Genomic DNA, 26,255 nt, shown 5'->3' with positions numbered 1-26,255 from the left:
CTCGGACATCACTGTGATGTCACACTGACCCTATGATGTCACACAGCCCCTGTGATGTCACACCAACATCTCTGTGATGTCACACAGCTCTCTGTGATGTCACACAGACATCTCTGTGATGTCACACGGACATCTCTGTGACGTCACACAGCCCTCTGTGATGTCACATAGGACCTGTGATGTCACATAGGACCTGTGATGTCACACAGCCCCTGTGATGTCACACAGCTCTCTGTGATGTCACACAGCCCCTGTGATGTCACACAGCCCCTGGTCTCTCACTGTGGTTGTTTATCTGTCTTCCAGCCCTTCAAGCCATGAGCGAAGATGACAGCCCATCCTCCACTAACCTGGAAATTCAGGCAATTTTTGGACAAAGATGTGCAGGACTAAGGTCATCTGCTGGATTCAGAGAACCAGGGTCCCAAGCAGAGTACCAGGAGACAGTGAAGAGAGCAGCAGGACTCAATGTCACTGGAGCTCCAGGCACACCTGATGCTGGCCACAGCTGTGCCTGCTGCAAGCTCCCATAGCTGCTGCCTTCCCCCTCCCTGTTGACAGCTCCCTCCCTCCAGCCCTCAAACGCTGCCCATTCCCTTTTTTTGGTCCCCATCTCATCCCTTCCCTTTCCCTTCCGTTAATAAACAGTTTGGTTTCTCCCCCTTACCTGCATCTCTGTGGAGCTGAAGCGGCACAAATCCCGGGCCCTGGGACACACAGGCCCCTGCTGCTGTTCTCTTCCACGCCGTGTTCTGTGCACACACACACAGAACGAGGGCAGATCAGGCTGGAGAGGTGCCTGTGCTGAAGGTGCAGTTCCACAACCCTGTGGAGTTGCAGATCTTGCTGTGCAGCCTGGAGCCCCTGGAATTTGGAAGAGCCAACCTGAGTATGCTCTGAAGGCAGCTGTGAGGGATTCCATGGCAAGCTTCCACAGAGGGCAAAGGAGCTTGGAATGCTGGAAGTTTTCAGGAATAGCTTCCTGAAGGCTCAGCAGTGCTCCATCCCTGCACAGGATCAGGGAGAGGGCAGAACCAGCGACCATCCGGGCTTAGCAGGGAGCTTTGGGTGTGCCTGAGGGCAAAGGAAGCAGCAGCGTGGTGAGCATTGGATTTGTTGGGAGAAACTGTGAGGGGGAGCTGGGGCGGAGTGACCAACCCAGTGACCTCACAGAGCCCTCCTGGGATGTCACACAGCCCCTCTGAGATGTCACAGCCCAATCTCTAATGTCACACAGCTGGTTTCTGATGTCACAGCCAACTCTGCGATGTCACAGCCAGCTCTGTAATGTCACAGAGACAGTCTTTGATGCTGTAGCTGCTCGATGACCTCACATAACCCACTCTGTGATGTCATAGCCCACTCTGTGACCTCATGTTACCAGATGATAAATTGTTTCCACCAGGTGAGCTGACGCCTGGAGCTTGTTCTCCAAAACCCCAGGCCCATGGAAACCACACAGTGCCCATTGTGGGAGAAGGGGAACTGGAAGTTCACCAGCCTCAGTGTCCTGCCAGCTCAGCCAGGCCCACGGGAATATTGGGGTCCACGACCACCAGGGACCACCAGAGAGACCCCCAGGACAGAAGAACACATGGGTAAAGGGGAGGGGAAATATGTTAATGGTTTTGGGGAAATGAATATCAGATGTGTGTTTAGTCCAGCACAATCAATGAATACATGTGCAAAATGCAGAATATGAACAGAAACTTTCCTGCACTCAGCATGCTCGGCTTTGGGAGGAACTGTCCCCTGTGCATCCAGCTGAATAAAGAATGCTGCTTCTTAATGCTGCACTGGTGTTAAGGAGTTTTCTGTTTTACCGAATTTTTGGTAACACTCCACTCCCAAGGAAAGCTCTGTCTCCTGCTGCTCACAAACAGAGAAGGGCTGGTGGCAGATGTGGGGGTCGGAGGCTGCTTGGGGCACAGGGACCATGAAATAATCAAGTTTTCAATGATCTGTGAAAGAAGGAGGGGCAGCAACAAAACTTCTGCCCTGGAATTAGGAAGGGCAGACTTTGGCCTGTTTAGGATGCTGATTTGGGGAGTACCAAATCAGGTACTGATTTTTAAGGGAAACAGCCCTTAAAAACAAAGGGGTCCAGGGAGGATGGACACATTTCAGGAAAGTAATCTTAAGGGGGAAGGAGCAGCCTGTCCCAGTGTGGCAAAAGATGAGGTGGGAGGAAAATGACTGTCCTGGCTGCCCATGGAGCTTTTGTGGGAACTCAGGTGAAGAAATTACTTGCAAATCAGGAAGTGTTTAAGTGTGGGAATCCAGGGCTTCCCTCTGTCTGCCCTGGATTGCCTGGGACCCTGGCAGGGGGTCGGGAACCCCCCTGTACAGAGCCCCGAGAGACTCTGTCTCTGATTTCTGTCCATGGAAAAGAGTTTTCAATCTTACAGGATGAATTACAAGCTCTGAGTGTTTTATATAAGGAATAATTAAGTGTGGCATGGGTGCAAAAGTAAAATTTAAGGTTTCTAGATTAGGGGTTCAGAGGGGACAAGATGGAGAAATTGGGTGTGTCTTGTCCTTTTCCTCCTTCTTCATGCCCTCCATGTTTCACTGTGGTGTTGGCATTTTTCTGTTGGTTTAGGCTGGGGACACACTGTCCAACGTAGGTGACAGATATTGGCACATTATTGTAAATATAGTACACGTAGTTTCTGGTATATAATGTTTGTACCATCCCACTGAGGGCAGAGCCCCACACGCTGCCCTGCAGGACAGACCTGAGGCAGGGCAGCAGAACATGTTAGAGATAAACAGAATAAACAACCTTGAAACCAGCACAGACGAATTATGGCTTCTTCTTTGGCAACGGGGCAGAAAGACAGAGACTTTCTACATTTTCGGAATCATCAATACCCACAGATTCCGACATTTAAGGATGCTGAAAGGTCATTCAGAGAGAGAAGTTGGGACATGAAAACTCAGTTGGAACTTAACCTGGCAGCTTTTGTAAACGGAATAAAAATAGTTTTTATTAAAAAAAATTTACAGCAAAAAGAGGGGGAAGGAGAATTTCTACTCTTTATTTGATGCAGCAGAGAATAGAGTAACCCAAGATAAGGAAAAGGACAAACTACATAACACCTTGTTTGTCTTAATTTTCAATACATGGACAGGTTGTGCTCAGGCCAAGAGTTCTCCTGAGCTGGCAGATGGGCACAGGGAGCAGAACAGCCCCCTGTAATCCAGGAGGAAGCAGCTGGTGACCTGCTGAGCCACTCAGATGCTCACAGGTGTATGGGATGGGATGGGATCCATCCTAGGGGGATGAGGGAGCTGGTGGATGAGCTCCCCAAGCTGCTCCCCACCATTTACCATCAGTCCTGGCTCACCAGGGAGGTCCCAGAGCACTGGAGGTGCCAGTGTGAGCCCATCCCCAAGAAGGGCTGGAAGGAGGATCTGGGGAACTCCAGGCCTGTCAGCCTGACCTCGGTGCCCAGCAAGGTTATGGAACAGATCACCTTGAGTGCCACCACAGGGCACCCACAGGATGGCCGAGGGGTCAGAGCCAGCCAGCGTGGATTTAAGAGGGGCAGGTCCTGCCTGAGCACCCTGATCTCCTTTTATAACCAGGTGACCCACCTGTGGATGTGGGAAAGGCTGTGGATGTGTCCATCTGTACTTCAGCAAAGCCTTGGACACTGTCTCTGACAGCATTCCCTGGAAAAGCTGCAGCCCACGGCTTGGGCAGGTTCCCTCCTGGCTGGGAGATGGAAGAGCTGGCTGGAGGCTGGGCCCAGAGAGGGGTGGGGATGGTGCTGCACCCAGCTGGTGTCCAGTCCCTGGTGCTGTCCCCAGGGATCAGTGTTGGGCCCAGTCCTGTTTAACATCTTCACCGATGATCTGGGTGAGGGGATCGAGCCCACCATCCCCAAATTTGCAGGTAACACCAAGCTGGGTGTGAGTGTGGATCTGCTGGAGGGCAGGACAAGAAGACACAACCTTCAGCTGCACCAGGGGAGGTTTAGGCTGGACAAGAGGAAGAAGTTCTTCACAGAAAGGGTGAGTGGGCACTGGAATGGGCAGGCCAGGGGGGAGGTGGCAGAGTCACTGTCCCTCTCCAGTGGCACTCAGTGGCATTTCTGGGTGACAAGGCGGTATTAGGGCATTGGTTGGACTTGGTGATCCCAAAGGTCTTTTCCAGCCTATTTGATTCTGTCATTCTGTGATGATTGGGATACTCTGGGGCCATTGTGACCCTGCAGGGCCTGGTGGAACTAAGAGGACCATGGTGACACTGTGCAGCCCCATAGAACCAGGGCTCCATTGTGGTGCTCTGGGACCCAGTGGAACCAGGGAGTCCCCGTGACACTGGGTCCTGGTGGAACCACAGAGGCCATTGTGACACTGCGGGGCCTCGTGGAACCAAGGGGTTTCACCACTGTGACACTGAGAAACCAAAGAGAGCATTGGGAGAGTCCAGGGCCCAGGGGAACCAAGGGGCCCTTCTGACACTGCGGGGCCTCATGGAACCAAGGGGACATTGTGACACTGCAGGACCTTGTGTAACCAAGGGGCCACTGTGACACTCTGGGGCCTCCAGGAATCTGGAAGGACCTTGTGACACTGTGTGGCCTCGTGGAAACAAGGAGTCCATTGTGACACTGAGGGGACTTGTGGAAGCACAGGGAGCATTGTGATAGTGTGGGACCTCATGTGACCATGGGGCCTTTGTGACACCCTGGGGCCCCATGGAACCAAGGGGCCACTGTGAAACTGCGGCACCAACGAGAACATTGTGACACTGTGAAGCCCCACGGAACCAAGGAGTCCATTGTCACATTTTGGGGCCCCATGGAACCAAGGAGACCAGTGTGACAGTGCAGGGCCTGGTGCAACCAAAGGGACATTGTGACACTGAAGGGACACATGGAACCAAGGACATTTTGCAGATGACACCAAGCTGGATGTGAGTGTGGATCTGCTGGAGGGTAGGAGGGCTCTGCAGAGGGCCCTGGACACGCTGGATCCAGAGCCCAAACCTAACAAGGTGAGGTTTAACAAGTCCAAGTGCCGGGTCCTGCACTTTGGCCACAACAACCCCTGCAGCACTACAGGCTGGGGACAGAGGGGCTGGACAGCAGCCAGGCAGAAAGGGACCTGCAGGGACTGATGGACAGCAGGCTGGACATGAGCCAGCCGTGTGCCCAGGTGGCCAAGAAGGCCAATGGCTCCTGGCCTGGATCAGGAATGGTGTGGTCAGCAGGAGCAGAGCTGCTGTGCCAGCACTGATCTGCCCCAGCTCTGCACACAGACATTGCTGCTGCAGCTCCAGAGAAGGCAGCAAAAGGGCATCTCTGCAGAAAACTGTGCTGGGAGATCCTCTAGTTCCTTTAAAGCCGCCGAGAACGCAACCCCTCATTGATGCAGTCTGTGGGCACAGGGAAGGTTAAGAGAAACAAAAGGATAAATGGCACAATGACATTTCTTTCTAATGTGGAAAACATTAAAATGTAAAAGAAAGAAAAAGAACCTCCAAAATTAAACCAACAAGAAGTATCAAAGATGACTTTTATTACAAGTGATTTGCAGAAATTGGCCAGCAGTTTAATGTTCCTGAAAGCATCCAGTCATCAGTGTCCACACTGCAGCCTTGAGCTCCTGGTTCCTCAGGCTGTAGATGAGGGGGTTCAGGGCTGGAGGCACCACCGAGTACAGAACTGACAGGGCCAGATCCAGGGATGGGGAGGAGATAGAGGGGGGCTTCAGGTGAGCAAACATGACAGTGCTTAAGAAAAGGGACACCACAGCCAGGTGAGGGAGGCAGGTGGAAAAGGCTTTGTGCCGTCCCTGCTCAGAGGGGATCCTCAGCACAGCCCTGAAGATCTGCACATAGGAGAAAACAATGAATACAAAACAACCAAGTCTGAAACAGGCACTAATAGCAATGAGCCCAAGTTCCCTGAGATAGGATTTGGAGCAAGAGAGCTTGAGGATCTGTGGGATTTCACAGAAGAACTGGCCCAGGGCATTGCCGTGGCACAGGGGCAGGGAAAATGTATTGGCCGTGTGCAGCAGAGCATTGAGAAAGCCACTGGCCCAGGCAGCTGCTGCCATGTGGGCACAAGCTCTGCTGCCCAGGAGGGTCCCGTAGTGCAGGGGTTTGCAGATGGACACGTAGCGGTCATAGCACATGATGGTCAGGAGGAAATACTCTGATCCAAGAAAGAAGAAAACCAGAAAAACCTGAGCAGCACATCCTGTGTAGGAGATGGTGCTGGTGTCCCAGAGGGAATTGTGCATGGCTTTGGGGACAGTGGTGCAGATGGAGCCCAGGTCGCTGAGGGCCAGGTTGAGCAGGAAGAAGAACATGGGCGTGTGCAGGTGGTGGCCGCAGGCTACGGCGCTGATGATGAGGCCGTTGCCCAGGAGGGCAGCCAGGGAGATCCCAGGAAGAGGCAGAAGTGCAGGAGCTGCAGCTGCCGCGTGTCTGCCAGTGCCAGCAGGAGGAAGTGGCTGATGGAGCTGCTGTTGGACATTTGCTGTGGCTGCACATGGGCACCTGGTCATGGAGAAAGGACAGTGACGAGTTAGAGGAGATACCTGTAACCAAAATCAAAGCCACTTCCCATACACCCTCCTCTGGAGCACACTCAGACACAATTTTGTGTTTAAGATTTATGTGGTTTTTGTTATAAGGTCCGCAATATTTTTCCTAGTAGTCTTGTATATCAAAATCTTTGTATTTCTGCTTCCCCCAGGGAGAACAGAGTAATTTCTGTTAGGCAAAGTGATGAGAGGAGAGTGAGGGGAGATGGTTTGTCATTCTGACCTGTTCAGAGTTTCTCTGGGCTTTAATCTTTCTCAGGTGGAGGGTGATCACATTCCCACGCTTCCCCTAAAATGTTACCAGGCACTGCTGAGAGCAGATGGATCTACCCCAGCCCATTTGGAGCCAAGGACTCACATTGCTCATTTCACAAACCCAGCAGCATTTTCAGTGTCACAACACATCTTCCTTTCCCCATCAATCTTATCATTCAGAGATGCTCTAGGACAGGTTTGCTCCCTGGATTGAAGCTCCCAGCTTAGACTGAAATCTCAGGGAGACTTCCAAGTGTCCTTCTGATGGCACTGGATGAAGAGACACACAGCTCCTTCCCTGGCTGCACTGCCAGCATTGCCCAGAGCCGGGCACTGGGGACAGCTGTGTCACCCTGAGCCAGCTGTGCCCCCTGCCAGAGCCCCCAGTGCCGGGCAGCTGCTCCCAGCCCTGTGCTCTGCAGAGGGAACTGGGCCCGGGGCTGCAGAGCTGCCCCACGGCTCTGCTGCAGCTCTGCCTGCACAGGAGGGGCTGCACACCTTGGAGCCCCGGCCCTGAGGGCAGAGGCTTGGCTGGGGGACAGGAGGGAGGGGGCTTGTGCAGAGGGAGGGGCTGCACTGGAGGGGATCCTCTGGGCATCTCTAAACTCTCCCTGCCACAGCATTTCTGGCTTTTGTTTTCTCTCCTTCCCTGATCTTCTCTCTGCTTCCTGGAGATTTTCCTCCTGCAAGTGTTTCCCTGTGCCTGATCCCTCCCTGCCAGCACTCCCAGACCCCAAATCTCTGAGCACTCTCCTTGGCCTGACAGAACCCTGCCTGTTTGCAGGGCACTGGCTGGGGGCAGGTTCTGTTTGCAGCTTGGAGCAAGGACAGCTCAGACTGAGCCTGATGGCTCCAGCAAAGGTGGTGCTGCTGCTGTCCATGGGCAGAGTGGCTGAAAGCACATGAGGGATCTCCTGTGAACGTATTGATCACTAAAATAACAGTTTGGATATCTCATGCACTTGTCAAAATTCATAAACCACCATTAATATTTATCCCCTTCCCTGTCACTCTCCAATAATAGGAAACTGAATAAAAAGTCTTAGGAAATATCCTCCTTTTTATCAAAATCGTTGTCTTGGAAAAATTCTATGACTGATCAGAACCTCTCAGCATCTCAGAGCTTTATGAGCATTTCACCTGCCCAGCACCAGAAATACTCAGAGTTGTACTCACAGGGTCTGTGGGCATTGGGATGTTCCAGCTTCAGGAGATCACTCCAGGAGCTGCAGCTGCATTGTCCTGCAGCCAGAGGTTCCTGTGCCAAGGGCTGGCAGTGATTCTGCCCCAGGCACTTCTCAGCCCCTTCCCAGCCCTGACTGATTGAAGCTCTCTGTGCCTCTGTGCTGTGCCCGGGCTGGCTGCAGGCAGTGCCCCAGCCCTGCTGGGCTGGGAGAAGAGCTGCTCAGCAAGAGAAATGTGCTTTTGAAGCTCTGCTTGGTTACCAGGATCACCCTCTGTGCCAGGAGCCCGGCCCAGCTCAGCAGCACAGACACAGCACAAGGACTTTAATGACCCTCTGGGGCTTTGTGCTCAGGCCCTGAACATCAGGCCCTGAGAGGGAGCTGCAGAAACCTCTCCAGAACTCCAAGTCAGAATCTAACTCCAAAGTTTCTTGGACTTTTAATGGGTCCCACTGAGGGACACGACTGAGAAAGTGTCCCCAGGCCCCAGGCAGAGCAGAGAACTGGAGGCACTGATGACAGGTGGGGACAAAGAGAAGCCAAGTCTTGGTGCCCTGGGGCACAGCAGGGTCTGTGCCACCAAGGGCTGGGAGGAGACACCTTGTCCTGAGGCCCTGGGGCCTCCTGGCACAGCCCCAGCCAGGCTGGGCACTGTCACCCCCTGGTCCTGCCCTCAGCATCCCCCCCTAGCCCACATCCCAGTGGCCTCAAGGATCTGCTGGAAGGAGTCCCTGGGGAGCCTTGGTCAGGAATGGCCCTGGGGGCTCCTTCATGCTCCCAGGGACTGCAGGTTTTTCAAAGGACTTTGGCTTTTGCTTTTGCCTTTCAGTTTCTGAGAGCTTTCTGCAATCCTGGCCTCCAATATTCTGCTTTAATTAGTCCCTGGAGAGGCTTTGTCAGGAACAACACTCAGTGCGGCTCATTAATGCTTTGAGATACTCAAAGTTTTTAAGGTACTTTGGATTCTCCTTTCCCCACTGAGTGTATCTGAGAGGTTTTTGTGCCATCCTGGCCTCCATTTCTCTCCTTCAAGGAGTCTATGAGGAGCCTGTGTTGGGGATGGACCTCGGTGGGTCCCATTAACACCTCGAGACACTTTTGGTGTTTTCTCTTGACTTTGACTCCTGGAAAGGTTTGTGCAATCTCCTCTCAGGCCCTGAGGTTCCAGGGCTCAGCTCCAAATGCACCTCAGGGCTCATTAGGATCAAGCAAGTCCTAACAAACCATGGCTCTGCCTTGATTTCCCTCTGGTCTGGGGCAGTTCAACAGGAAGTTTCAGTAGTGGTTTTGGTTCACCATTTTGAGATTTCTTGGCCAATGCATCAATTAATGTGGTGGATTCAGTGTTGGCTAATTACCAGTGCACACAAAATAATATAGTTACTCATTTCCTGCTGTGAGGTAGGATAAGGAGAAAGGGAAAGTGGGATCAAAAATTTAAAGAGCATAAAGAAAAGTTTATTAGCAGTAACTAAAAGAAAGAGTAATAAGAATCAGCACAAAACTTTCAGAACACTCATCTTCTCGCCACAACTTTTTCTTCCTTATTGACAATGTAAGGAGACAAAACCTAAAATTTTCAGCCAGTTTACCACCTCTAGAATAGTCCTTCTTCACTTCACTTAGGGAGAGGAGTCTCTTTTTCTTGCTATGGAGGCTTCTCCATAAGGAAACAGTTCTCTTGTGGTTCTCAAGTTCCATGAATAGCAGCCACTGGGAAAAAGTGAAATAGTGAAATCCCTGCCATTTTTTCACAGCTTTTCCCACAGCTGTGTGTCATGGGCCATGTCAGCTTCTGGAGTATTAGTTTAAAGATGAGTTGTTCAAGACCAGAGGTTCTCTTCAACTGCTTCTGAAATCATCTCTGGGAACAGAGGTCTTCTTCTCTCCCTGGTGCACAGGGTCTCATCACTCTTCTCTCTTTCTCTGTTCAAACTTCTCATGGGATCTCAGCTACTTCAACATTTGCTTACTTTAGCATGGAGGCCTTTACTGAAACAAGTCATCTCCCGACACTTTTCAATGCCTAATAGGGAAAAAGAGAGTCTGATGTATCAATGAAATCCTTCTCCATAGCTTTACCAGAGGATTTCAGCCCCAAGATCAAGGCATCTCCTCATCCCTCCCATCTGGGACTCAACTTCCTCTTCACTGACCTTGGTGTCTTCTGTGTGCCTGCCCTGTGTCCTTTTCTCTCACTGGAGGGAGGATGGCAGCACTGGCAGAGTCAATATCTGCCCGGGGCTGCAGATGGTTCCGTGAGCTTGGCCGGGCTCAGTGGCCAATTCTAATTTTGGCCATGGTTCCTGGACATGAAGACCAGTTCTTTTCCATAGGAATGAAGGAACAGAGCCCCACTGTTTTAGGGGCAAATGAGAGGTCACCACCAGAGGACAAGGCCAGCCAGAGCTGCCAGATTCTGTTCTCAGAGATACCCTTGAATATAGGAAATTTTTTAGGCAGAGTGTCAGTTTTGGCAAGGAGCATCAGAAAAGACAGACGGTTCTTTTCCATACAAAGGAGAGCACGGAGCCACATTGCTACAGGAGCTGATAAGAGGCAGGCATTGACATCCCAAGATCAGCCAGACCTGTCAGATGGTCCCTGGCAGGCCAAGCCAGCCAGACGTATTCCATGTTCCCTCGGTTCCATGGGGACCCACAGTGTCCCAATGGTCCCTCGCTTCCAGGAGGCCCTGAGGTGTCACAATGCCCCCTCGGTGACACCAGGCCCTGAAGGGTCGGAATGGTCTCCATGGTTCCATCAGGTCCCACAGAGTCATAATGGTCTCTGGGTCCATGAAGCCCCGCGGTGTCACCATGGCCCCTTGGTTCCATGGGCTCCAGTGGTGCCACAATGATCCCCTTGGTTCCATGAGGTGCCCACAGTGTCACAGTGATCTCCATGGGAAGGAAAGAACCAAGCCCCAGTGTGGCAGGGGCAGCCACCAGAGGCCAAGGCCAGACAGGCTTGATGGTACTGGCAGATTTTGTCCGGGAGCAACCGTTGGATATAGGGAATTTTAGAGGTGGAATCCCAATTTCAGACATGGACACCCGGAGTTGAATGATGGTTTTTTTTCCAAAGGAAGGAAAGCACAGGACACTGGTGTTTGAGTGGCAGATGAAAGGCTGCCGTCAGAGGTCTAGGCCAGCCAGACCTCTTTGCCCTGGTAGATTTTGTCTGAAAGCAACCCTTGGATGTAGGGAATTTGGGAGGTGGAACCCCAATTTTGGCCATTTCTGTGTAGATAAGAAGGAGAGTTCTTTTCCATAGGAAGGAAAGCACAGAGACCATGTGTTTCAAAGGCAGAAGAAGAAAGAGGTGGCTCCTGGGAGCTCAGCCAACCAGACCTGTTCTTCCTGGCATGTTTTGTAATGGAGGAATTTTTGGATACATGGAATTTGGGAGGAGGAATCTCAATTTTGACCACGGTCACCTTGAGAAGGACAACTATTTACATTGGAAGGAAAGCACCAAGCCCCAGTGTTTCAAAAGCAGATGAGATGCATCTCTCAAGAGGCCAAGGGCACCCAGACCTGTCTGTCCTGGCAGCTTTCACTTGGGAACATTCCTTGGATGTATGGAGTTTTGGAGGAGGAATCCCAATTTTGGCCATGGAACCCTGGAGGAGAAGGACAGTTCTCTCCCACAGGAAGGAAACCCCAGAGCCCCAGGGCTTCAGGGGCAGATGAGAAGCAGCCCTCAACATGCCAAGGTCAGCCAGACCTGTCAGGTGGTCCCTGAGAGGCCCAGCCAGCCAGACCCGTTCCATGTTCCCTTGGTTCCATGGACCCCACAGTGTCACAAGGATCTCCTTGGTTCCATCAGGCCCTGGAGTGTCACAATGTTCCCCTTGCTTCTGCAGTGTCACAATGGCCCTGTGCTTCCATGAGGCCTTGCAATGTCATAATGGCTTCGTGGTTCCACAAAGCCCTGATGTGTCACAATGGCCCCTGGGCTCCGTGTGCCCTCGCTGTGTCACAGCGGCTCCTCTATGACACTGCGGGCTGCACAAGGTCACCATGGACCCTTGGTTCCTTGGGGTCTCTGAGTTTCACATTGGTCTCCTTGATTCCATGAGGCAGCACAGTGTCACAATGGCCCCTTGGTTCCATGAGGTTCCGTAGTGTCACCGTGGTGTCCTTGGACCTGCATTGTCACAACTGACCTGTGGTAATCACATATCCTCTGAGCAGAGAGAGAGATCTCCCAGGATTTTCCTGAGAAGCTGTGAGAAGCTGTTAGAAAGCTCAGAGAAAAGAACAAGAAACAATTCTTATCTTCACTTGCTGCACTGTTGTTGTGCACATGTGGAATGTGTTATGGAGATTTGTTTACCAAAGGGTGATTTCTAAATTGGCCAGTGGTGATGGTGTTTGGATTTCAATTAACCAGTCTGGTCTGTCTGTATCAGACTGTCTGCAAGAGCGATGAGTGTTTCTTTAGCAGTATAGTATAGGATAATGTAATAAAGTGATTGATCAGCCTTCTGGAATCATGGAGTCAGTGCTAATTATTACAGGCTGGGCATGCCCTGCTACGATAGCTATCCAAGTCAATCTTTCCATACCTCTGACTGCTAAACAGAATAGGCTTAACAGGCATAGCAGGAACACCAACCACTGTAGACCCAAAGAGCTGGCTGAGGAGTTGGGAGAAAACTTCCCCTGGTGTCATTTCCTCATGGTAGGTACCATTATTAAAGTAATTCCAAACACATACAGTTAGTGTGTGGTAGCCTCGAATCTGTGTGCCCACCATCCAGTGGAAATTAAAAATCCATAAATCCCTCACCATATTAACCCATCAAACAAATTGATTATCAGCCAGATTTGCCATAGTTATAGGATGGGAAAAATGTAGCCACAACCATGTGCCACCCAAACCAGGGTAAGCTAGACCACATGGTGACACCTAACAAGGTTTCTATATCCAGTGCAACAAAAAAAAATTATGTTACTCAAGAATTGTTATTCTTATTTCACCCTGTTTCTCTCAATGCCCTCAGGCTGCACATCGGGTGCCAAAACTGGTTTTGGTTTACAAGACAGGTGTCTGCTAGGGAAGGCAGCAAAAAGCCTCCTGTGGAATGGAGAATGTAAACCCCCTCCCTCCAAATTATTAGAATCATGAAATCAAGGGGCTCTCAGGCAGGCAAAGACATGGGAATAGGAATGTCAGCTCTTTCCTAGTGTGTATAACAAAGCAAACAAGCAGCAGCAGCTGCGGCACGAGCAGCAAACAGAGCAGAGCCCAGTCCCGGCCTTTGGGCCGTGGCGCTTTCCCTGCGGTGCAGTTCCGGGCACAGCCAGCAGGGGCGCTGTGGCTCCCGGGGCAGGGCAGGTGCGCTGACCCCCACGCGGCTGCAGGGGGCGCTCCGGCCGGGCTCGGCAGCGCGGGGCCATGGCGGCTTTGTCCGAAGGGGGAAGGGCTGGAGAGAGGCTTTGCTTCACAAACCCCGGGGCAGCCGGCTCCGGTGCCCCAGCAGGACTCTCAGAAAGCAGTCAGCTCCGTGCCCCAGCAGGACTGGCAAAAAGCAGTCAGCTGGGCTGGCAGGATGTCTCGGCAGGCAGGGGGTGAGGGGCTCCAAGCAGGGCAGAGAGAGCCCAGCTCAGGATCCTGGACACCAGAGCAGACAGGGATAGGTCTCTCTTTTAGTGGGGCAGGTGTAAATAAGGTCCCAGTTTAGTGGCTGTTCTCACGAGCAGAGGCTCATCCCAAGACAGAAGAAACAGCTCTGGCCCGGGCTGTGGCAGCAGCAGTGGAAACTCCCGTCTCCAAGAGCAGCAGCTCCTCCCAAAATAAGGGATCAGCCGATAAACATCAGCCAATGATAAGGAACAAACAGAAAGGAAAAACCCAACCCCCAACACTGGTTTATAATTCCTAATGTTAAGGGAGAATTGTATAAAGTTTTAATTCCACCTTTATAATTGTTTACATACGAGCTCTTGAATTGTCAGGGGTAGGGATTGGAACCTGCTGCTCCAAGGCTCCTCTCACAAAAAAGAGGCTTAGAAAGGCTGCCGGTCCTTGGGGGTATTTGGGGATCTATAGGGGCTATTGGGGGTCCTTTCTGTGCCTCCTGACCTGACAGGAGCTTCTCTAATAAACTTTGGCTAAAGCTCCCAGTCTGCCTATGACAGGAGCCCCTGTGAGTGCCTGTGACATCCCGGCTCTTTGGCAGCCTGGGGACACTTAGAAAGTCCCCATGAAACCCCTCTGAGGGCCTGTCAAAAAATCTGATTATTAGTAGGCAAACTGTTGGCTGTTAACTGAAAGGTTGGTGGTTCGAGCCCACCCAAGAATGCCATTTATGTCAGAATCTGTGGTATTTAAATGATCCCAAAATTGTAGAAAGTCCCTGTCTTTGAGCCCCACTGCCAAAGAAGAAGCCATAATTCATCTGTGGTGGTTTTCAAGGTTGTTTATTCTTGCTTATCTATAACATGTTCTGTCTGACCTGAAGTAGGCCTTTCTTGCGGGGCAGCGTGCAGGGCTCTGCCCCTCAGTGGAAAGTTACAAACATTATATACCAGAAACTACCTGTGCTATATTTACAATAATGTGCCAATACCTACCACCTGTGTTGAACAGTGTGTCCCCAGTCTAAACCAACAGAAAAATGCCAACACGACAGTGAAACATGGAAGGCATGAAGAAGACGAAAAAGGACTGGACACACACGATTTCCTCCATCTTGCCTCCTTTGAACCCCTTACCTAGAATTCTAAAATTCTACTTTTGCACCCGTGTCACACTAATTATTACTCATATCAAACACTCAGAGTGTGTAATTCATCCTGTAAGATTGAAAACTCTTTTCCATGGACAGAGATCACAGACAGTGTCCCTGGGGGCTCTGTCCAGGGGGGTTCCTGACCCCTGCCAGGGTCCCAGACCTGCCAGGGCAGCCAGAGGGATGCCGTGGATTACCACAGCAAACCTCATCAGGACCCATTGCTATGGTCAGTTTCCATGGCAACCAGCACCAGCCCCCTGTTGCTATGGTCAGTTTCCATGGCAACCAGCACCAGCCCCTATTGCTATGGTCAGTTTCCATGGCAACCAGCACCAGCCCCCTGTTGCTATGGTCAGTCCCTGGGCAGCTCCATGGAGACCCCATGCCAGGGGTGGTTGCCATGGACACCAGCTCAGGCCTGCAGCCAGAGCCCGTTTCCATGGCAACCATTGGCACTCCCATCCCCAGGGTCATGGGATCCCAGAACCACAGAACTGGCTGAGCTGGGAGGGACCCATCAGGATCCTCGAGTCCCGCTGCTGGCCCTGCACAGGGCACCCCAACACTGCCAGCCTGGGCCTGGCAGCGCTGTCCAAACGCTGCTGGAGCTCAGAGAGCCCTGGAGCTGTGACCCTTCCCTGGGGAGCCTGGGCAGTGCCCCAGCAGCCTCTGGGCAAAAACCTTTCCCTGAGATCCAACCTCAGCCTGCCCCGACTCAGCTGCAGCCGCTCCCTCCACTCGTGTCCCTGGGCACCAGAGTGAAGAGGTTCCCTCAGCCCCAGCCAGGGACCTGCTCCAAAGGCTGCTGCCATGGCCACCAGGGCTGGCACCAGCTGGGATGCTCGGTTTCCACAGGCCGGGATTCAGGAATGGGATTTCCCAGTTTCCTGCTCTCGCTAAAACCACGCTGGCTCTCGTTGCCCTCCCACCTTCCACTGAAGGAAAAAAATGGAAAGATCCCAGGCTGGGATAAGAACAATTTACTGGGAACAGCAACGAGATAAGGAACAAACAGGAATAGAAAAAATATTGACAACAGAAGGGATAAGAAAAACTATTTACAGGGGAAATTACATCACCATCAATTCTACCTTCCTGGCCACATGTCTCCTCCTGCCTGGAAAGGACACCCTTCTCAGAGAGAGAGAGAGAGAGAGAGAGAGAGAGAGAGAGAGAGAGTCCCTTTCCTGCCCCTGGCAATGACCTGAGGTGGGAGTGAATGTAGTGACAGGGCCATGGCCAGACCCTCATGTTTTTCAATCCCACATCAGGTCATTGGCAGGGGCAGGAGAAGGTACAGGTGTCTTCCCAGCATGGATCACAGGTAACAGGGATCACCAGGGCTCTTCCCAATGTGGGTTCTTCAATGGGGGATGAAACTGGAGCGGTGCACGAAGCTCCTCCTGCAGTTGGGGCACTCACAGGGCTTCCATCACCGGTGGCTCCGTTGGTAGCGGGTCAAGTGAGAGCTCCGGGTGAAGCTCTTCCCACACTGGGGACACTCGTAGGGCCTCTCCCCAGTGTGGATGCGCCGGTGGGTGACAAGGGTGGAGTTTTGCTTGAAGCCCTTCCCGCAGTCAGGGCAGCGGAAGGGCCTCTCATCCGTGTGAATCCGCTGATGCACAAGGAGAGCAGAGCTGCTGTGAAACCTCTTCTGACACTCAGGACACTCGTAGGGCCTCTCCCCAGTGTGGAACCTCTGGTGGATGATGAAGTCGGAGCTCCAGCTGAAGCCCTTCCCACACTCCCCACACCCGTAGGGCCATTCCCCAGTGTGGATCATCTGATGTCGTTTCAGACTGTTGCTCTGCCTGAAGCTCTTCCCACACTCCAAGCACTTGTAGGGCTTCTCCCCATCGTGAAGCTTCTCAGGGACCACCACCTCCAAGCTCTGGCTGAAGCTCTGCCCACCTTCCTGACCCAGAGTGGGCCTTTCCTCCTCAGAGCACCCTGGGCTGGGTTTGCAGCCCCTCCTCCTGTGGGATCTCCGGGGCTTTTCCTCCCTGTTGGATTCTTGCGCTGTGGAGTTGCTCAAATTGGCCTCTTCCATGAGGTTGTGCTGCAGAGATTTGTCCTTCCTGGTCTCCATCATCAGCTCCTGCTCTGGGGGAGGAAGGACAAGGAGAGGATGGGATTTACCTCCGTGCCACAAGGAAGGGTAAGGAGATCCCCCCAGTGCATCCCTGTCAGGAGAGCGTCGGCAGCGGGGCTGTCCTGCAGCCGGGGGCTGTGCTGGGCTGGGAGATGGAGCAGGAGAGAGGAGGAAAGGGGCACTGACTTCCTCCTCACCTGCCTGGATGTCCCAGGGCTCCTTCCTCTTCTTCACATCCTCCTCCTCCATTTCGTGAAGGTTTTGGGTATGGGAAATTCTGTTTTGGGAGGGAAACAAGGGATGAGCACATTGAGTTTTGTACTGATTTCAAAGCAAACCAGGGGGAGAATTTATGCCAGAATTACAATTGAAAAAGAAAATTAATATCAAGGCAATGATAGAGAAATCCTGGCCTAAACTCACAGAGTAAGGATATAACCTGACAACCCGATGGTCAGGGTGGTGGTAGCAGTCTGATTAAATAGTGGCTGCAGTCCGGCTGGAGTGATGAACGTGATTCTGTCAAAGCGGTGATCCTGTAGAAGGGTCTGGTCTTCCTCTGCAGGTCCAGTGGTGGTTATGGAGCTCTTGTCCTCTGGGAATGCAGTAGGCAAGGTGGTCGTGGTGTTGCAAGGGTGAGATTATATCCAGGTAGGAATGCTTGGTTCCTCCCCCTGGGCGGAGCATCCCACAATGGGATGATGTAATTTTATCAGTCCTGCAGTGACACTCAATGGCCCATTAACAGAAGATGGCCCCTGGAGGGCGTTATCAGGGCTGAGCCATGGAAGAGATAAAGAACACTGCCCCACCTGTTGATAACAGTTTATGGAGATGGTGACTGAAAACACTTTTGGTTACATCTGACACTGTAACCTGAAACAGTGAGGCAATCCCTGCTCAGGGTGGGGGGTGAACACCACCCCCCTTACCCAAACTGGCTCAGGTGTAAAACCCCCACCCTGGGAAGGACACGCACACAGGGGACAATGTCACACTTGCCCCACCCCAGGGGAGATCTCTGTCCCTGTCACTCCCTTGCTGTCCCCCCTTTTTTCTTTCTTTCCATCTCTCTCTCTTCCTCACATTTGTTGTTCAATAAAATCCACCTTGGATTTGGTCTTGGTAGCACCTTAATTGGGGCAGAGGCATTTCTCTAACAATTTTATTAACCAGCTTGCAACATTATTTTGCACAGTGAGTTCAGGGCACTGCTGTCTGACCCCAAGTGCCTTTTTGACAACAGCCTGGTTCCCTCCTCTGAGGAGGTTCTGCCTCTTTCTGGAGGAACTCTTGGAAACTTGGATGCAGCTTCCTCTGAGCAACTTTTGGGAGAACTTATGAGGAAAATGGCTGTTGTGGGTGGCCAGTGTAAAGAAAATATATTCCTGTCCTTCCCTGAAAAGTTCGTTAAAGTTGCTGGAGGAAAGGGAGCAAATCATACCAGTGAAACTGACCAGGATCAGTCACCCCAAGGTGAGGAACACAAGGCTACTAAAGTCCTACAAGACGCCCAGCTCAAGTAGATAAACTCCCGAATAATTAGTGAATTTGCAGGCTTGGGGGCTTTTCCAAATATGAGAATCATTATTTTCTTCGTTCCCGTCACCTTTGTGACAGCTCCACAGAGCTTTCCCTTCCTTTTAATAATCTGTATTGGGCCAAATTTCCATATTTCTTTTTTGGAACCTGCCAGCATCTGAGGTAGAGCTGTGCTGGAAGTGATGGAATTTGGAATTGCCACAGAATTGCTTCTGCTGCTGGTTTATTAATGTTTGGGATTTGTTTGTGTTTCCATCACAAGAGACTTGTGGGAAGAGCAAATATTCCTCAAGGCATTTTATGGAGGGTTAAGTTTAATTTCTGCTGAGTTTGTTTTGTCTTGTGCCCAGGGGATGCTCAAGGGCTCTCTGGTTTTGGTTTGACCCTAATTTTCTTCTGATTTGTCTTTATCACTTGAAAACACCTGAAAAATGACTAAAAAGAGTATTGATCAGAGATGTCAAAAGTCCCACCATTTAAGAGGTATCTGAGGTAGGATTTATGGTTTGGGAACGTATTCTGGAGGATTTGTGGGTTCTTGGGGGATATCTGGTAGTATTCTCCATATCTTTGCACTCCAAAAGCCAAGGTGGATTGCTCTGTCACCTCAAAATTACTCAATCCCACTGGAAACCCCACATTCTTACCCCAAAATTGCTCAATCCCACCTCAAAATGGCTGGTTCCCACCTCAGTCCCATGCCAAAATTACTCAATTCCACAGCCTCTACGGTGAGATGGGGTTGGAAGGAGATCGGGAGAAGTGAGATCTAAATTTGAGGTTGTGGGATTAAGATTGTGTGGGTCTGAGTGGTTGTGATTTATTTTGATAGTAAATAAAACTTCCAGAATTATTGATTTCTGTTCCATTCATTTTCTGTCAATTTTGGTTTGCTTTTCAGAGTGCCGCCTTCTCAGCTGATTTTGTTTGTGACCTCCTGCCCCAGACTGAAAAGCAAGATGTGTTCTATTTGCCATCTGTGTGACAGTTGTCCTGTGTTAAGTGGGCAGTTTTTCCTTATCTCTTCCACAATCCCTCACGGGAGACATCTGCTGATAATGGGCTATTGAATGTCACTGCATGACTGATAAGAACTATAACATCCCACTGTGAGGTGTTCCGCCCAGATGGAGGAGCCAAGCATTCCTACCTGCATCTAGTCTTGAGATTCTGGCCCACCAACAAAGCTTTTTCTGGGCTGGATTTCTCAGAGGAACAGCTGCCTCTTCCTCTTCAGAAGAAGACACCCTTTTCTACAAGATCACTTCTCCAACAGAATCACACCTGACACTCCTGGAGGACTGTAGCCACAATTCCAATTGGACTGTGGCCAACACCCTGTCCAACAGAGTGTCTGGTTATTTTTTGACTCTGTCAGTGTTGTTTTCGTTTACTGCATTGTTTATTTTATCTTTTTATTTTCTTCCCTGAGAAAATACTGCTATTCCTGCTCCCATATTTTTACCTGAGAGCCCCCCTTTATTTCAAATTTATAACAATTCAGAAAGAAAGAATCTACATTTTTCTATTTCAGGAGAGGCTCCTGCCTTCCTTACCAGACACCTGTCATTCCAAACCAAAACATCTCCTTTCTCTCCTGCCTTCTATTGCCTGCTCTGTTTCTCTCTCTGTCTCCCTTGACCCAGGGCAGCTCCCACCAAAGACCCTGCCCTGATTTAATTCCCAATCCATGAGCTACGACAACCACGGGTGAAGTTATGAAGGCTGGCAGTGAAATGTCCCTGTAGGATCTTGCTGCACTTGGCTTTTGGCTCTTCCATAAGAGCTTTGCCTTCAAGGGCAGGAACATCTTTTCCTGGCTGGGAACTGGAATTCCAGCCCCTGGGAGTGTGTGTCATGGATCCCAGAGGGGCATTCCCAAGATTCCCAGGGTGCTGCTCCTGCCGTGCCTCCCAAGGAGCTGTGCAGGGCAGGGGACAAGGTGCAGCAGCTGTGTTGGTGCTGCAGTGCCACAACAGCCCCTGGTTCCAGGAGTTTCCGCACTGCCAACAGCAGTTCCTGGGTTCCATGATGCCCTGCTGTGTCCCCATGGATATTTGGTGTCATGAAATTCTTCAGTGTCAAAATGGCCACCTCGCTCCATGAGCTTCCGCAGTGTCCAAATGGCCTCCTTGGATGGGCAGTGTCACCATGGACCATTGGCTCCATGCAGCCCCGCTGGGTCACCATGGACTCCTGGGTTCCGTGAGGTTCTGGGGGTGTCTCCATGGTCTCCTTGGATCCACAGTGTCACAATGGACCACTGGATCCACGTGGCCCTGCTGTGTCACCATGGCCCCTTGGTTACGTGGGACCCCAGGGTCACAGTTGTCTCCTTGCTTCCACGTCACCCCCTCAGTGCCAAAATGGCCCCTTCCTTCCATGGGGGACACAAAAGATTTATGGAAACATTGAGCAAATCCTGCTTAACACACCTGGGAACACCTGTTTGCATTCCAGAGGGAGGTTAAAGGTGAGGATGGCACCAGCAGCTTCCATCTGAAACAGAGATCCAGGGAAAGGAGTGGGACAGAGAATTCAACTGGGAGACTCAGAGAATTCTGCTTCCAGAGATCATTTCTGGTCACACTGTCCTTGTAGAAAGGTGACACCATTCCAGGCAGCCTGTACTGAGCAGGTGGCTCCTGAGTGGGGTTTGTTGTTTAGGAAACCTGCTCAGGCTTTTCCATTCTTTCTTTCCCAAGAGGAAAACTTCTCCTGGGCCTGTGTGCAGGCAGAGCCCTGAGGAGAGCAGATGGGACACGGTGCAATGGGATGGGACATGGAGCTGCAGAGCTCAGGGACAAGGTTCTGCTGCAGGGCACGGGGATGTCAGTGCCAGGTGGGCGATTTCAGACATGGTGAGGCTGCGGGTGAGGAGCAGCTTGTCCAAACAGGGTCAGCCCTCAGGGGGCTCATTCTTCTACATGCCCAGACCTCCTAAGGAGACCTTCAGCATCAAGATCACCTGGGGAATGCTTCTATCAGCTCTTCTCTGAACTGGAAAATAAAAAAAATACACATTTGATTGAAGAAAAAAAGGTCATGAGGTGCACTTGGAAATCTTCCTCCTTAATAGAACTCCAAACTGACTTCAATCAGCTGCACAAGCTCTGGAGAGCTGAAAACAATTTAATGAAGACAAAGCACCCGTGAGGGCTTTCTGTATTTTGATGATCCCCACCATGGATTTGGGACTGAGTCCAGGACCCTCAGGCACTGAGAGAAGGCTGAAGAAGCTGCTCAAGGAGTCAGGAGCAAAACTCCAAGTCCCTTGGAGCATCCCTGGGCCCCACTGAGGGCAGGGACTGCCAAAGGCTCCCCAGGGACTGGTGAGAGCAGATCCTTGAAGCCAGGATTGCAGGGAGCCCAAGGCTCTGAGCACGGAACTGCAATGCTGAGCAAGGCCTGGGCTGGCTGGGGGAAGCAGAAAGGCCAAGCCCTGAGCCCAGCCTGGCACAGCAGGGCCTGTCCCTCACGGGTGGCTCGGGGCTGTTTGTGGGGCAGGGGGATGTGAGGGGCAGCAAGGACAAATGTCACAAACCTCTGTGACACTCCAGATCCTCATGGAACCAAGGGGCCATTGTGACACTGTGCTGCCCCGTGGAATCAAGGAGACCATTGTGAACTCGGTGACCCCAAGGAACCAAGGGTCCATGGTGACCTTGTGCAGCCGCTGTGTCACAGAGGAGCCGCTGTGACACAGCGAGGGCACACGGAGCCCAGGGGCCATTGTGACACATCAGGGCTTTGTGGAACCACGAAGCCATTGTGACATTGCAAGGGCTCAAGGAACCACGGGGCCATTGTGACACTGCAGAAGCAAGGGGAACATTGTCACACTCCAGGGCCTGATGGAACCAAGGAGACCCTTGTGACACTGTGGGGTCCATGGAACCAAGGGAACATGGAACAGGTCTGGCTGGTTGGGCCTCCTGGGGACCACCTGACCACCTTGGCATGTTGAGGGCTGCTTCTCATCTGTTCCTGAAGCCCTGGGACTCTGGGCTTTCCTCCCTATGGGAGAGAACTGTTCTTCTCCTCCAGGGAACCACGGCCAAAACCGGGATTTCTTCTCCAAATTTCCTTATGTAAAAGGATGGTTTCCAGATGAAATCTGCCAGGAGGAACAGCTCTGGCTTCCTTGACCACCCAAGGGTCACCTCTTATCTGCCTTTGAAACACTGGGACCGTGTGCTTTTCTTTCTTATGAGAAAAAAACCATCCATCCCCACCAGGCACCCATGGCCAAAACTGAGGATCTGCCTCCAGAATTCCCTATATCCAAGGATAGCTCCCAGACAGAAGCTGCCAGGACTGACAAGTCTGGCTGTCCCTTGCCTCCTGAAGGCTGGCACTCATCTGCCTCTGAAACACTGGGGCTCTGTGATTTTCATTCCTAATGAAAAGAACTCCTCTTCCTGTCCAGGCACCCATAGCAAAACTGAGATTCCACCTCCAAAATGCCCTGTGTCCAAGGATAGCCCCTAGATGAAAAGTATCAGGAGAGACAGACCTGGCTGGCTCGGCCTAAGGGTGGCCACCTCTCATCTTCTTCCAGAACACTTGGATTTTGTGTTTTTCATTTCTATAGGGAAAAACCTTCCATCTTGACCAGGCACCCGTGGCCAAAACTGGGATTCCACCTCCAAAATTCTGTATATCCAATGATTGCTCCCAAGTGAAAGCTTCCAGGACAGACAGGTCTGGCTGCCCGTGGCCTCTTGGGAGCTGCCTCTCACCTGCCTCGAAACACTGGGGCTCTGTGCCTTCCTTCCAATGGAAGCGAACCTTCCTTCTTCTCAAGGGGTCCATGGTCAAAATTGAAATTCCTCCTCCCAAATTCCATATGATAAAAGCTGCCAGGACAAACAGGTCTGGTTGGTTCAGCCTCTCAGGAGCCACCTCTCTCCTCTTCTGTTTTGAAACACAAGGTCTGTGCTTTCCTTCCTATGGAAAAGAACCATCCTTCTAATCTACACAGAAATGGCTGAAATTGGGATTCCACCTCCAAAATTCCCTATATCCAAGGGTTGCTCCCAGCCGAAATCTGCCAGTACCATCAACTCTGGCTGCCCCTTGCCACACTGGGGCTCGGTTCTTTCCTTCCCATGGAGATCCCTGTGACACTGTGGGCACCTCATGGAACCAAGGGGATCATTGTGGCACCACTGGAGCCCATGGAACCAAGGGGCCATGGTGACATCGCGGGGCTTCATGGACCCAGAGACCATCATGACTCTGTGGGGCCTGATGGAACCATGGAGACCATTCTGACCCTTCAGGGCCTGGTGTCACCAAGGGAGCATTGTGACACCTCAGGGCCTCCTGGAAGCCAGCCTTCATAACTTCACCCATGGTTGTTGTAGCTCATGGATTGGGAATGAAATCAGGGCAGGGCCTTTGGTGGGAGCTGCCCTGGCTCAAGGGAAACACTGAGAGAGAAACAGAGCAGGCAAGGAGAGGCAGGAGAGAGAGGAGGACACAAACACAATCAGCTGAGAAGGTGGCACTGTGAAAACAGAACTGCAATGGACTAAAAGTAATGCGACAGAAAGAAATAATTTTGTAATTTCCTATCAAAACACATTTTACTCCCTTTTTCACCAACCTTGTGCTGGTGTCATTCAGCAGGGCTGTCAGAAAGTTCATCATTCTGAGTGGATGTTCCAGGCTGCAGCCACAAGGAAACAGGGAATGGGGATTTTCCTGCTCCTGGGGAGTGAAACACTGATGAAAAATTAAACCCTACAATTTTAATAAAGATTTGTAGGGAATGGGTATGCTTATTTATAACGCTGTGGACGCATGTCCATTAAAGGGCAGTAAGTCCTGACATGCGTCCACAGTGCTATAAATAAACATACCCATTCCCTACAAATCTTTATTAAAATTGTAGGGTTTGATTTTTCATCCACGTTTCATTATGGCGAGCCAGGCAGGAGGTTTTCTGTCCTCGAAGGGGCAGGGGGTAGAACAGACCTCCTTGGCACACCCGGGGAATTTCCCTGGAGGGGCTCCGCTCTGCCTCGCTTGCCACCTGCGGAGACAGCCAAGGAGCGCTGGTGTGCGATAAAGGGCCGGACTGAGAGGGCCCTGGGGTGCCAGAGCAGCACTGCCGGGCAGTCCCTCAGAGCCGGCAGGGCCCGGCCTCGCTCCTGGGCCTGAGTGCCCGCGGGGAAGGGAAACAAGCGGAGAAACGGGGCTGAGGACGTTCACTGTGTTTAAAGGCGGTGATTTGTGTGCATTTGAACAGTGGCTAGACGAACTGGGGGGTTCCTCTGCCCCAGTGGTTCAGACTTGGATTCCTAGAATTTTACTGTGGACACTTTAAGAGATACGACCAGTGAAATTCCCAGTGAGTTTGTGTGATTCTTCCCCCACATTATAGTATTTTAATTCTCGAGATTATATAGTTGCATTTAGAGAGATTGTAAGATTTTTTTTTTTGCAACAAATGTAGCATTTTATGCAAAAGAGCTACACTATACTGATTTATGTTTAACTGTAGTAAAACAAATCAAAGGAATTCCAAGAACTCCTCCCTCACAACAACTTAAGTCCTGACTGTCCTTGAATTTGAGATAAGGACAGGGTTCTGTGTTTGTGGGCATATCAGAGTTTTTGCTGTAACAGGCACAGCCTTTTGCAGGGCAGCAAAATATGTGTCAGTAGAAACAATGCTTTAATTAGATTGTGTGAGAAGAGAACTAGAAAAGACTGAGATTTTGTAAAAGAGGGATTAAATAAAGGAAAAATGCCAAAGTGATAAACGGAATAGCCTGCAGGCAATTCCTGGGAGTTTTTGGTGCATTAAGAGGCTGGCACCTTGTATGAGTACTATTACAATGCAGAGTTTGTGAGAAGGGCTAGTATTGCTGTTCCATGCCCCAAGTGTCAATTGAAGGCTCCTAATCAAGCCAATTCAGAACCTGAGATCTTAAAGCTTATGTGTAAATGATCGCATCTCATACCTGCGACCTGGAAAGTCTGTGTGTGAGAAAAACTGAAAAAAGACCATGAGGCTTGGGTAGAAACAAAATAGTATAAGCAATAAAAACTAACCAAAGCAAAGAGATTCCCAGAAAGCCTCCAATAAGGGCAGCTCAGAAAACTAAAGGATTTATAACACCTTATTGCAACCAATGCTGTTTTAAGACAGGAAAGCAAATAAGGTTAGGTCTTGTATGCTAATATGTTTTTTCACCTCCAAGAATCACCCAAAATGTCAGAGTCACTGGGTTCAGAGTTCCTTCTGACCCACTGGTGTTAGCTCTTAAAAAAAAAAAAAACAGAGCAAAGAGAAAGCAAATCAAATCCATTGCTCAGCATGCAGTGTAAGACCTGTGCAGGTGAGGGCTGCGAGGGGCCGGGACCCGCCCCCGCCGGGATTCGGGCAGCTCTGGGTGAAATTCCCGAATTTTTGTGTGCAATTCCGGCGGGTATGGTCGAAATTTTCGTTTGTAAACTAGGATTTTCTTTCTCCTGCAATCTGTGGTTTTGCAATCTTTCCCCGGCTGCAGCTTGTGGTCTTTTAAACCTTTAAGAACCTTTTTGTACGACCACAACTTATTAATGTATATTTTACATAATCACTAATAATTCCATAACTTATAACAATGGGGCTGCAGAGATCCCCCTGCAGGTTCACGGGTGTGAAAAACACCAATCACTTGGTTTTTAAAATTTTAAAATTTGATAATAATAAAATGGTTATAAAAATAATAGAGTAATAAAGTTTAGAGTTAGGGCAATTACAAGACAATAAAAAGCAAAGAATTACGGATGTCCGGATGCTCTTGGACACTAAGTCACGGAAAGCATGACTTGTGAACAAAGGAATCACCCTTAAACCAATACACTTGTTGCA

General features: G+C 50.8%; 2 protein-coding genes across 2 annotated transcripts in view; both read right to left on the bottom strand.

Moving 5' to 3' along the window:
• Positions 1-26,255, bottom strand: part of LOC121468955 (uncharacterized) — a 2,238,800-nt gene that overhangs the window by 1,383,021 nt on the left and 829,524 nt on the right. The window contains 1 exon segment of the mRNA XM_072920965.1: positions 16,252-16,380. Within this exon segment, the coding sequence (XP_072777066.1) occupies positions 16,252-16,380 (129 nt within the window).
• Positions 2,891-6,330, bottom strand: LOC140681297 (olfactory receptor 14C36-like). The gene is made up of 3 exons (XM_072920856.1): positions 5,585-6,330; positions 4,070-4,148; positions 2,891-2,899 (listed from the first exon to the last, which is right to left on the bottom strand). Exons 1-3 carry the CDS (start codon positions 6,328-6,330, stop codon positions 2,891-2,893), a joined length of 834 nt encoding a protein of 277 aa, XP_072776957.1.

The sequence above is a fragment of the Taeniopygia guttata genome, chromosome 34 (assembly GCF_048771995.1).
Source record: "Taeniopygia guttata chromosome 34, bTaeGut7.mat, whole genome shotgun sequence".
NCBI classification, from domain to species: domain Eukaryota; kingdom Metazoa; phylum Chordata; class Aves; order Passeriformes; family Estrildidae; genus Taeniopygia; species Taeniopygia guttata.
This window is presented reverse-complemented; position numbering and strand designations above follow the sequence as displayed.

Bases quoted from the DNA above. Each gene is read 5' to 3' on its own strand.
- LOC140681297 (XM_072920856.1), bottom strand. From the start codon at position 6,330: ATGTTCTTCTTCCTGCTCAACCTGGCCCTCAGCGACCTGGGCTCCATC. The intron at 4,149-5,584 runs ATGCTTTCAGGA...GGAAAAGACCTT, and splicing joins GTGTGGACACTGATGACTGG to TGGGATCACCAAGTCCAACC.